Source organism: Lynx canadensis, chromosome C2, assembly GCF_007474595.2.
Source record: "Lynx canadensis isolate LIC74 chromosome C2, mLynCan4.pri.v2, whole genome shotgun sequence".
NCBI lineage: Eukaryota > Metazoa > Chordata > Mammalia > Carnivora > Felidae > Lynx > Lynx canadensis.
Genome location: NC_044311.2, coordinates 75,648,431 through 75,661,856, shown reverse-complemented (window position 1 = coordinate 75,661,856; position 13,426 = coordinate 75,648,431). Strand labels below are relative to the sequence as shown.

The window sequence follows — 13,426 nt, the reverse complement described above, 5'->3', positions numbered from 1 at the left end:
TAAAAAGGTCCTTATTAACACAGTGATGTGACAAGGTAGGGTAGGCTGTTTACTATTAGCACCAGGGTAACTGAGCTTTTATTATCTTCCACTGTGGAAATGGGGGCTTGTCACTAAGAAAATAAAAATCCAATTAGCTTGGAACTCTCCTGAACACTTCAAATGTTCCCCTGCTACTCAACTTTAGAAATGGGGAGTTATTTAGAAGCCGATGGGTCATCTGGGGTTTACGGTGTCCCAGAGTTCAAAATGCCAAGGACAACTCTGATGGCTAAAGGGAAGACCATATGGGGAGGGGAGCCTGGGAGCCACCCCCCAGACGCCCCTGCCAACAGTCCTGGTGGCAGCCGCAACCCGTGGGTGAAGGACTCACCTTTATTCACAGGCATCAGTATAGTCTGTACACCTCCAGACGTATTTACACTGAGTGGCTTGAGCTGGCTGGGGATCGTCAGGACAGCCTGCTGGGGATTGGATTGGCTGGAGTGAATCTTTAGCAATCCTAAAATAAGTTGGAAGATAAGGCCAAGCTGAAGATCAGATGCTTTCTGAAAGTCCTGCCTTCTTCAGCATTCACCTTTCCTCACAGGAGGAAGTTCTTAGGACATCTACCCCTTCAGTAAACGGAGAGCTGGAAGCAATGGATGTGACAGATTTCACAATGAAAACAATGCCGTGACAGTGATGATTTATTTTTGCTCCGCAATCATGAAGTAACAGAAATTTTTGGAAAAGCAACACTAATCAACAAGAGAAAACGTGAAAAAGTATTAAAAAAATTAAAATTAAAAAAAGAGAAAAAGTAGGGGCGCCTGCATGGCTCAGTTGGTTGGCCATCCAACTCTTGATTTCGGCTCACGTCATGATCTCACAGTTTGTGAGTTCAAGCCCCGCACTGGGCTCTGGCAGTATATAGCCTGCTGGGGATATTCTCTCTCTCTCTCTCTCTCTCTCTCTCTCTTTCTCTCTCTCTCAAAATAAATAAAACAATAAAAAAAGAGAAAAAAATCCCCCAAAGCCCAACCACAGAGAGAACAGCATTAACATTTTAAGACAGTTCTTTCCATGTTTGTTTTCTGTGACAATTTCTGTGTTTTGTATATAGCTGTGACAGGTACAAACTGAATATAAAATTCTGTATTCTGATTTGGATAACTATCATTTTCTTACTTTAAAACCTTCTCTGGCTCCTGGCTGCCCAGAGAATGTTTCCAAAATTAGTTTCAAAGTATTCAGAGTCCATTTTAAGCTCATCCCAGTTTATCTGCATCCCTTCACACCATCCTTATAGATCAAATACTCCTATCTGTGTACTCACCATACCTTCTAATTTCCTACTTGTGTGCAGCTCTCATCTTTCAAACATCAAACATTCTCCACCTATTATTATTTTTAAGTATCTACCCCCAATGTGGGGCTCAAACTCACAACTCCAAGATCAAGAGTTGCATAATCTACCAACTGAGCCAGCCAGGTGCCCCTCCACCTGTCATTTTAGAAAGGGTCACCCTCTTCCACTTTCCTTTTAGGCTAAACTTCCATATTCCCATTTCCACTATTCAACTACTGGAGGCATTCAGAGGCTGGTAAAAACAATAGGCAGTTACTGTGAGACAGCACAAAAGACACAACACAAACATGCTGTCACACACTTAAAAACAGCAACAGGAAAAAAAACAGCTTAGAGGCTAAAGACACTTTAAGACATTGGAAAGCAGAGGGTATGTATGTGTAAAAGGAAAATAATAATCTTAAAACCTTTCTGAAACAAAGCCTTATAAAAATCTTTCTTTGGAACAGATGAATGTCAAATCAGAGAGTAAGTTTTTTTTTTTTTTTTAAATGTTTATTTATTTTTAAGAGAGAGAGGGAGGGAGAGCACACACACAAGGAGGGGAGGAACAGAGAGAGAGGGAGACAGGGAATCTCAAGCAGGCTCCATGCTGTCAGCATAAAGCCTGACTCAGGGCTCGATCCCACCAACTGTGAGATCATGCCCTGAGCCCAAACTGGACATTTAACTGACTGAGCCACCCAGGTGCCCCTAGGTAGTAAGTTCATACCGAGATGTACCCTCAAAAGGAACAACAATGATGTACAAAAACAGACACTTAGATCAGTGGAACAGAACAGACAACCCAGAAATGGACCCACAAACGTATGGCCAACTAATCTTTGACAAAGCAGGAAAAGACTATCCAATGGAATAAAGACAGTCTCTTCAGCAAGTGGTGCTGGGAAAACTGGACAGCGACATGCAGAAGAACGAACCTGGACCACTTTCTTACACCGTACACAAAAATAAACTAAAAATGGATGAAAGACTAAATGTAAGACAGGAAGCCATCAAAATCCTCGAGGAGAAAGCAGGCAAAAACCTCTTTGACCTCGGCTGCAACAACTTCGTACTCAACACGTCTCTGGAAGCAAGGGAAACAACAAAAATGAACTACTGGGACCTCATCAAAATAAAAAGTTTCTTCTGCACAGTGAAGGAAACAATCAACAAAACTAAAAGGCAACTGACAGAATAGGAGAAATTATTTGCAAACGACATATCAGATAAAGGATTAGTATCAAAATCTATAAAGAACTTATCAAACTCAACACCCAAAAACCAAATAATCCAGCGAAGAAATGGGCTAAAGACATGAATAGACACTTCTCCAAGAAGACATCCAGATGGCCAACCAACATATGAAAAAATGTTCAACATCACTCATCATCAGGGAAATACAAATCAAAACCAAAATGAGATACCACCTCACACCTGTCAGAATGGATAACATTAACAACTCAGGCAACAACAGATGTTGGCGAGGATGTGGAGAAAAAGGATCTCTTTTGTACTGCTGGTGGGTATGCAAACTGGTACGGACACTCTGGAAAACAGTATGGAGGTTCCTTAAAAAAATCAGAAATAGAACTACCTTAGGACCAAGCAATTACACTACTAGGTATTTACCAAAGGGATACAGGTATGCTGTTTCAAAGGGGCACATGCACCCCAATGTTTACAGCAGCACTATCAACAATACCCAAGTATGGAAAGAGCCCCCAAAACCATCAATGGATGAATGGATAAAGATGTGGTATATGGAGTATTACTCGGCAGTCAAAAATGAAATCTCACTATTTGCAACTATGTGGATGGAACTAGAGGATATTATGCTAAGCAAAATTAGTCAGAGAAAGGCAAATATCATATCACTTCATTCATATGAGGACTTTAAGATACAGAACAGATGAACATAAGGGAAGGAAAGCAAAAATAATATAAAAACAAGGAGGGGGAAAAAACATAAGAGACTTAAATATAGAGAACAGAGGGTTGCTGGAGGGGTTGAGGAAGGGGGGATGGGCTAAATGGGTAAAGGCATTAAGGAATCTACTCCTGAAATCATTGTTGCACTATATGCTAACTTGGATATAAATTAAAAAATAAACTATTTAAAAAAATAAACTATTTAAAAAAAGGACAATGACTTGATTTTTCATATTTTTCAAATTCTTATTTTTACCAAAATATTACATGCTTATCAGTTGAAAAGTAAAAAAATGCTGAAAAGGCTTTTAATTAAATATAGTCATCCTTTCCTCCACCTTCCTATCCTCATGTAGTTCCCCAGCAGTATCCACTTTCAACCATTTTGGCCCTGTTTTTTAATATATATGTCAGCATTTTATTTATTTATTTATTTATTTATTTATTTATTTATTTATTTATTTTTAATGTTTTTTATTTTTGAGAGACAGAATGTGAGTGGGTTGGGGCAGAGAGAGAGGGAGGCACAGAATCTGAAGCAGGCTCCAGGCTCCGAGCTGCCAGCACAGAGCCTGACACGGGACTCGAACTCACAAGCTGTGAGATCATGACCTGAGCCAAAGTCGGACGCTCAACCGACTGAGCCACCCAGGTGCCCCTATATCTCAGTATTTTTAAAAGAAAATGTATACTATAGGCCTTGACTAATTTTGATGTAACATTTTGATGTTACACATTGACTTATTATTAGTGTAGATCTGGGCATTTTAAGACACTTATAATCTTCTCTTTCCCTGTCCACCAAGAATGGTTCTCTACTGATTCAAAGAATATCATACAACGATTCCATTTTGTTCTCTGGTGTTAACATTTCCTCCTTTTTCAGTTGCTTAGCTCTCCTTCAAAATCTTACTAAGTCTTCCCACTTCCCTCAAAAATGCCATAAGCTGCTCCTTTACATAATTCTCCCTGCAGTCAAATCTCTCTTATGGTTCCATTTTTATAAGAGGTATCTTTTCTGAAGAGCTCTGATCTGCTCCACTCTGTTTCCTAGGCCTGCTGCACAGCTGTCATACTGCAAACATTCTTCACCATTACCCTGGGACTTCCCTTTACCTTCCTTCTATATTGGACCCTGTTTCTTCTTCTAAGTCTACACCTCTTCGCTCTGATAAAAAACATGTATTTTAGTAATGTCTTGAGACAGGGCACATAGGGAATACATTTAGAACTGTGCCTGTCAGAAAATATTTCTGCCCTCACTCTCCATAACAATCTGCCTGACTACAGAATTCTGAACTGAAAATAATTTTCCCCTAGAATTCTGAAAAGCAGTATCACAACTTCCAGTACTGCTGAGAAGCCCAATGATAATGTAATTTCTGAGTTTTTCTACTTCTTCTTCTGACAACTTGTAAGATTTTCACCTTGTCCCTGGTGTTCTGATTTTGTGAACAAACTGTGCCTCTGTGTGAAGCACCTTTCATTCATTGTGTTGGACACTGTCTTTTGAACTTGGGAGTTTGTTCTTTTCAATTCTGAGATAAACTGTTTCATTTCTTGGATCATTTTCTTCCCACTATTTCCTGTTTTCTTTCTGGAACTCCTTTTAGTCTGATGTTGCCAGGACTCCCTGACACATCACCGAATTTTCTTTCTTAGTGTCTGCTTTTTGGTCTGTTCTCTGCTTCTTTCTTGTGTCCCACAGTTTAGTCTAAATGCTGCAGCCAGTAATTCTATTGAAAGGTAAGGCAGATAATGTTACTCCTTAGTTTAAAACCCTCCGATGGCTTCCCTTGGTGTAAAAGTCAAAGTTCTTAAGATCTTTTTACTTAAAAAAAATTTTTTTTAATGTTTAATTTTAGAGAGAGAGAGAGCGCACTAGTAAGGGAGAGGGGCAGAGGGATGCAGAGACAGAGAGATTGAGAACCTTAAACAGGCTCCAATGCTTAGCCCGGAGCCCGACACAGGGCTCGATCCCATGACCCTGGGATCATGACCTGAGCTCAAATCAAGTGCAGACACTCAGCTGACTGAGCCACCCAGACTCCCTTGAAAGTCAAAGTTCTTAAAATGACCTACACAGGGGCGCCTGGGTGGCGCAGTCGGTTGAGCGTCCGACTTCAGCCAGGTCACGATCTCGCGGTCCGTGAGTTCGAGCCCCGCGTCGGGCTCTGGGCTGATGGCTCAGAGCCTGGAGCCTGTTTCCGATTCTGTGTCTCCCTCTCTCTCTGCCCCTCCCCTGTTCATGCTCTGTCTCTCTCTGTCCCACAAATAAATAAACGTTGAAAAAAAAAAAAAATTAAAAAAAAAAAAAATGACCTACACAGACCCTATGTGACTTGGCCCCCATCACTCTGACTCCCTTGCTCACTCTGCTCCACTCATAATAATGACCTTGTTCAGAACAGTCCATAATGTACACAAAAAATTGAATTAAAAAATAATTATACCTCAGTTACACAAAGAGAGTCAACACCCACACAAAAAATTAACGAGCAGCAGAAAATAGTTTGATTACTTTATGAAAACATTATATACAGCAAATTTCATCAGCAGCATCCCAGGATATAAAAACTTAAAGCAGGAAGATTTCATTTATTTCATGTAAAATACTTTATTAGAAAATGGGAGGGCATTTATTTCACATAATAGCAACCCTCTATTTCTGTAATTTCTACTCCGGGCTTAACATGGTGCCTGCGAACATTCTATGAGCAAAGAACAGCACTCCCTGTACTAGAACTTCGTCAATGGTAACTGGCAGGTAGGTGGAAGTCATGGGAAACTCTACCAGCTTTAATCTTTTGGTCTTGAACTATCCAAAAAACAAAAGGACACAGGGGCTTGGTTTGGAGTTGTGTGTGGAATGTAGTAATAACAGCTATAAGAACAACAACATCCACAATCTTTTATCCAAGGGTACTAAGGTTATGTGTGTGCATGCATGTATTAATGTGTGTGTGTGTGTGTGTGTGTGTGTGTGTGTGTGTGTAACATATATCTCAGCGACAGTTTTTTCTGTCAGTGCAACCCAATAAGCTTTTATCAATCTACAACAAGGCAATACAAAAACTAAGAGTGTTTGGAAACTTTTGTAACATTGTGACATTGCTGTTGACATTTTAAAAATAATTTTTTCAAAAAGTTTATTTGAGAGAGAGAGAGAGAGAGAGAGAGAGAGAGAGAGAGAGAGACAGCGCAAGTGGAGGGAGGGGCAGACAGAGGAGGAAAGAGAGAGAATCCCAAGCAAGCTCTGTTCTGCCAAAGCTCTGTTCTGCCAGCTCAGAGCCCAATGTGGGTCTCAAACCCACGAAACTGCAAGATCATGACCTGAGCTGAAACCAAGAGTTGGACGCTTAACTGACTAATGTCACCCATGCACCCCTGCTGACGTTCTTACAGTATTTTACAGAAGTATCTGTCTGTATTAGATTGTAGAAAAACAAGCAGAAAAACTGATCTTTCAAGTTTGAGAAGCAATGCTGTATATTATATCAGTCCCCTGGCATGTGGGGCCACACGGTGTCATCCAAACACCTTAGTATTTTTGTGGCAAAACACAAATTTTCATTTTAAGTTGTACAAATAGCCTGTCAATGAAGGTCAGATTTCACACTAAAATTAGTTATGCAAACAAAGAAACAAAAAAACACCTTTGGTTTTCACAGCTTTTCAGATCTTAAAATTAAAAGGAATGTGGACTACACAACATTAAACATGCTAATAGCAGCCATTATTTATATAACAGCTACTACATGTCAGACAGCATTCTAACCATTTACATATTAACTCATTTCATTCTCTCAACTGTATGAGGTAGGTATTATTATCAACCTGATTTTCAGCCAAGGAAAATGAAGCAAGTTATTTTAACTAAGGCAACCTGGCTCCAGGATTTATGCTGCAAGTTAACCAAAGAAGTAAAAGACACACTCTTCTGGGACCATTTAGTGCTGGCACAAAAAATATACACCTTACCAGGCCTCATACACATCACTCTAACACTACCCAGTATAATAACTAATGTTAAAAATCATGACTTGGAGTCATCAAGGGTAATTTATATACTTTGTTTATGAAAGCAAAGAGTATGGATAATGTTTTGTAACATGTTCCATTCAAAACTGACGATGAAACAAAAAAAAGATAATGTTACTTTAAGGAGAGTAAACTCTCAGTTCTCCACAAAATTACATTATGAAAGCAGCTAAAATACTCCAGAGTTCCAGATGGCTAAAGTTTTATTATGTCACTTAAAAATTATTATTCAATCCATGAAACCAGCTCAGACTTAAAAATTCACATGTAGATTTTATTTTATTATTATTATTTTTTTTAAGTAGGCTTCATGCCCAGTGTGGAGCCCAATGTGGGGATGAACTCACGACCCTAAGATCAAGACCTGAGCTGAGATCAAGAGTCCAGTGCTTAACCGAATGAGCCACTCAGGCGCCCCATTTGTGTAGATTTTAAAGAAAAATAAATTATCTGAAAAGCAGCTATGTGGAAAATGTTGCTGGGTTAATTTTTTTTAACTTATACAAAATACTGCTTAAGACCAAAATATTCTGGCGCAAAGAAGGGAGAGAGAAAAAATATTACGATACAACTGACCTGATACGGTGGCTTTTCCAGAGACTGTGTTTGGTGTGGGCACCAGGGACGTGGCACTGATGACAGAGGGAGCAGCAGGCTTGCAGGTTCCCACGGGGGCCTGGCTCACACACACTGGCTGCTGCCCAGAAGTTTTTATTACAGGGCCTACAGCAGATGATGAACTGGGAGCTGCTCCTTCTGACTGCTCACAAACAGGGTGGAAAATAATAGAAATTAAGAAGAAAGCAACGTAACTTACTCAGAACAGTAACTGGCAGATAGCATACCCAATACATGTTATCTATTAGCTATTGTATTACCTACCTATTAAATACCATACATTTAAAAAGAGCGCCTCTCTAGCTTAGTATTTCCTAAACTTTTAAAGATTTCACAGACCAGGAAAAGTTAAAAAATTATAAAACAAGGAGGCATCATTGTGTCATCACAGTAAAAAACAAAAAACAAAACAAAAAAAACCCTCACCACCTACTACGTCACTTTATAAAAGGATATTTCAATACCAAATAAAGGAGGACATAATCTCAGAATATAAAAGTGGAATAAAATGAGCTTTATTAAAAACTCACTATAATGTTTGTCACATTCATTCAACCAACATCTACTTCATGGCAGGCACAGTGTTAAATCCTAAAGCCCAGAGAGAAAAACCCTCAAGGAAAACAGGTTGACTGACGAATGGTATAGTAGGCATAGGTACAAGGCACCATTAAAACTGAGAGGAAAAGAGATGCTGGGTGGCTCAGTTGGTTAAGAGTCCAACTCCTGGGGCGCCTGGGTGGCTCAGTCGGTTGAGCGTCCGACTTCAGCTCAGGTCATGATCTCACGGTCCGTGAGTTCGAGCCCCGCGTCGGGCTCTGTGCTGACAGCTCAGAGCCTGGAGCCCATTTCAGATTCTGAGTCTCCCTCTCTCTCTGCCCCTCCCCTGTTCATACTCTGTCTCTCTCTGTCTCAAAAATAAAATAAAAAAACGTTAAAAAAAAAAAAAAAAAAAGAGTCCAACTCCTGATTTTGGCTCAAGTCATGCATGATCTCATGGTTCGTGAGAGCGAGTCCTGCATTGGGCTCTGCACTGATAGTATGGAACCTGCTTGGGATTCTCTCTCCCTCTCTCTCTGCTCCTCCCTTGCCCATGCTCTCTCTCTCTCAGAATAAATAAGTATGCTTTAAAAAAAAACAGAGAGGAAAATTACTATTTCTGCCCAGGGATCCCCGGGGAGAGGAGAGTATTGGGAAAAGCTTCATGTACAAAAATGGCACTTTAGGGGGATCTTCAAGATTCAAGACAGGAAAAGGGGGAAATGAATGTTTCTTAGCAGAAGATAGTAGGTAGAAAGAGAGGCATGAAAGAACATGGTTATGTTCATGGGACTACATGCAAAGTAGAGTGATAACAGGCATGAGAGGTAGTAGTTGTAGGAGATGAAGCCTAAAAAGCAAGCAAAATCAGCTTCAAAAAAAGTCCCTGGGGTGCCAAGACAATTCAAAAGGGAAACAGACTTTAAATGTTGGTAGGCCAATTGACTGTCTACATCCAAAAGAATGAAGTTTGGCCCTTACCTCACACCATATAAAGATTAACTCAAAATGGATCAAAGACCTATATATGAGCTAAAATTATAAAACTCTTAGATGAAAATGTTGGCTTAAATTTTATGATTTTGAATTTGGCAATAGTTTCTTAGCTATGATACCAAAAGCATAAGCAATAAAAGAACTACACTGGACTTTATCAAAATTAAAAAGTTTTGTGGTTCACAGAGTATCATCAAAGAAGTGGTAAGATGGACCACAGAGTGGTAGAAAATTTTTGTAAATCTGGTAAGAGACTTGTATCTAGAATAATAATGGCAAAGAATCTGAATAGACATTTCTCCAAAGAAGATACACAAATGGACAATAAGTACATTAAAAGATGCTCACTATCATTAGCTATCAGAGAAATGCAACTCAAAGCCACAATGATTACCATTTCACACCCACTAGAATGGATATAACAACAAAAAAAGGAAAAGAACAAGTGTCAACAAGGATGTAGAAAAACGGGAGCCCTCATACATTGCTGGTAGGAGTCTAAAATGGTGTAGCTGCCTGAGAAAACTGGCAGCTTCTCATAGTGTTAAACACAGTTTATGATAGGATCCGGCAATTGCTTCCTACAATTAGCCAGAAAAACCAAAAACCTATCATTACACAAAAACTTGAACATAGGGGCGCCTGGGTGGCGCAGTCAGTTAAGCGTCCGACTTCAGCCAGGTCACGATCTCGCGGTCCGTGAGTTCGAGCCCCGCGTCGGGCTCTGGGCTGATGGCTCAGAGCCTGGAGCCTGTTTCCGATTCTGTGTCTCCCTCTCTCTCTGCCCCTCCCCCGTTCATGCTCTGTCTCTCTCTGTCCCAAAAATAAATAAAAAACGTTGAAAAAAAAAAATTAAAAAAAAAAAAAAAAAAACTTGAACATAAATGTTCATAGTAGCATTACTGATTATAAGCAAAAGGTAGAAACCACCCAAATGTCCTTCAACTAATAAATACATAAACAAGGGGCGCCTGGGTGGCTCAGTCAGTTAAGCATCCGACTTTAGTTCAGGTCATGATCTCACAGTTCGTGAGTTCGAGCCCCACATCAGGCTCTGTGCTGACAGCTCGGAGCCTGGAGCCTGCTTCAGATTCTGTGTTTCCCTCTCTCACGGCCCCTCCCCTGCTCACACTCTCTTTCTGTCTCTCAAAAATAAATAAACAATTAAAAAATAAATAAATGCATAAACAAAATGTGGTATGGCCATAAAACTGGATATCGACTATTCAGGTATAAAAAAATACTGATACATGCTACAACCTGGATGAACCTTGAAAATACTGTTAAGAGAAAGAAGCCAGACACAAAGAGTAGTTGCCTAGTACTGGGGGTAGGAGGGACTGCTACTGGGTATGGAGTTTCTTTTAGGAATGTTAAAAAAATGTTCTAAAATAGAAAGTGGTGATGGTTGCAAAACCTTGAGAATATAATAAAAACCACAGAACTGTATGCTTTAAAATGGTAAATTTTATAGCATATGAATATTTCAATTTTTTTATTGATTTTTAATTTTTTTAATTTTTAATTTTTTTTTAAGTTTGAGAGAGAGATTGAGGAGGGCAGGAGGAGAGAGAGAGGGAGAATCCCAAGCAGGCACTGTCAGCACAGAGCCCAACATGGGGCTTGATCTCATGAACCCCGAGATCATGCCCTGAGCTACAATCAAGAGTTGGACACTTAACCGACTAGGCCACCCAGGTGCCCCTCCAATTAAAAAAAAAAATTTTTTTAACATTTATTTATTATTGAGAGACAGAGGAGGGGCAGAGAGAGGAGGAGACACAGAATCTGAAGCAGGCTGCAGGCTCTGAGCTGTCAGCACAGAGCCCGACATGGGGCTGGAACCCACAAACCATGAGATCCGGACCTGAGCCGAAGTCAGATGCTTAACCAACTGAGCCACCCAGGCGCACCCCACTCCAATTTTTTTTTTTTTTTTTTTTAATAGAATATGGCCCACTGGCATACCTGCTAAATACCTTAATACTTTTATGTTTCATTATGGTTTTCTACTGTTGTGCTAATTCTCACCGGCTGTGCAGGACCGTTTGCTGAGAGGGTCACAGCTGGGGAAGTGGCGGTTGTGATAACCCCTCCTGCCACTCTCAGCATTGTGGTTCCAGGCTTTGAGAGTTGTGAAGTGGCTGGTACAGACTTCAGTGTGCTATCAGATATTTTCATTAGTGATGCCTGTCCCCCAGGGGCTGCCTGCAGAAACAAAATCGGTTGAAGTAATAATGCTGCCTTGGTTTATAGGCACAATTTATTCCTTACATACACAGGCCCCAAGAATTAAAGCACATCCAAGAAAGTCTTGCTAATCAAAAACATAGGAGGTGTTTGTGCACCTTTCCAATAAACACTCAAGTTTATGACGTTTTACATACAAATGTTCCTTTACCTCTAATGTAGAACAAGTGAATGAATGCACTTACAAGTCACTATTTGGCAATAGTGACTTCAAAGAAACTAGGTCATTTGTTATCAAAATAATGGAGTCTAAAATGCTCTTAAATATACGTGTAATCTTTAAACATGAAAATCTAAACAATATGGGCCAGATTTAAATGGGTAAGTTAAGTGCTCTAGGCTAGTACCTTAGCATTTTATTATTGCTCAACAAATGTAGTACCATTAACAAATTATAGTTTTAGTGGGTTAAATTAAGGCTCAGCAAACGTTTCCTGTAAATGGCATTAAGCATTTACAGCACTGAAGGCCATATGGTCCTTGTTTCAACTCCTCAACTCTACTGTTACACGGGTGTGGCTGTGTTCCAGTAAAATATTATTCATAAAAATAGGAAGCCTTGGGCACAGTTCACTGACCCGTGGCCTAAATGACTGCTTACTGCCCAAAATTAATACACCCCACAAACAGATACCATTTATCAGTCCCTAGAACTGTGTGTCAGTAATGGCAAAAACACTTTCATGTATCTTATGTCAATGAATCTTTTCATAAACTTTATAGGGTAGATTTTAGTCCCATTTTACAGATGAAGAAGTTAAGCTCAGTAATTTTACCAGGGTCATACAGTTAGTAACTGGAAGCGCCATGATTAGAATGCAGAAGTAGTAGCCATTGGAGCAAGATACATACAAAAATTTTAGTCATACAAAAATGGCTAAAATTAAAAAGGATGACAGTCTCCCATATTGGTGAGAATGAACAGCAACTGTAACTCACATTACTTATGGGAGAGTCAAATGGTACAACCACTCTGCAAACCATTTGTCAGTTTCTTATAAACTTTATTTTTTAAAAAAATTTAATGTTTTATTTATTTTGAGAGAGAGTGTGAGTAGGGGAGGGGCAGAGAGAGACGGAGACACAGAATCCGAAGCAGGCTCCAGGTTCCGAGCTGCCAGCACAGAGCCTGACTCAGGGCTCGAACTCACAGACTGCGAGATCATGACCTGAGCTGAAGTCGGACAATTAACTGACTGAGCCACCCAGGCGCCACCTTATAACTTTCTTATTAACATATACTTACCCTAGGACCTAGCTATTTTACAGTACAAAACATCTATACAAGAATGTTCAGGGGCGCCTGGGTGGCGCAGTCGGTTAAGCGTCCGACTTCAGCCAGGTCACGATCTCGCGGTCCGGGAGTTCGAGCCCCGCGTCAGGCTCTGGGCGGATGGCTCGGAGCCTGGAGCCTGTTTCCGATTCTGTGTCTCCCTCTCTCTCTGCCCCTCCCCCGTTCATGCTGTGTCTCTCTCTGTCCCAAAAATAAAATAAAAAAAAAAAAAAAAAAAAAGAATGTTCATAATAGTATAGTTCATTAAAAAAAAAAAAAAAAAGAGGGTACGTTTTAGAGTGACAAATGTTTTGTAACTTGACTGGGACAGTGCTTGCATGAGTTTGTACACTGGTCAACACTCATTGAGCAGTACACATATGGTCTATGCATTATTTTATGTAAATAATACCTTATTAAAAAGCAACAGGTGCGCTTGGGTG

General features: G+C 40.0%; 1 protein-coding gene across 4 annotated transcripts in view; it reads right to left on the bottom strand.

The window, feature by feature from the left end:
* The window catches only part of YEATS2 (YEATS domain containing 2), a 117,497-nt gene that overhangs the window by 16,874 nt on the left and 87,197 nt on the right, over positions 1–13,426 (bottom strand). For all 4 annotated transcript variants that reach the window (XM_030329024.1, XM_030329023.1, XM_030329021.1 and 1 more), the window contains exons 20-22: positions 11,492–11,668; positions 7,883–8,066; positions 374–502 (exon numbers count right to left, since the gene is read on the bottom strand). In XM_030329024.1, the coding sequence (XP_030184884.1) occupies positions 374–502; positions 7,883–8,066; positions 11,492–11,668 (490 nt within the window). The remainder of the gene's footprint in view (positions 1–373; positions 503–7,882; positions 8,067–11,491; positions 11,669–13,426) is intronic.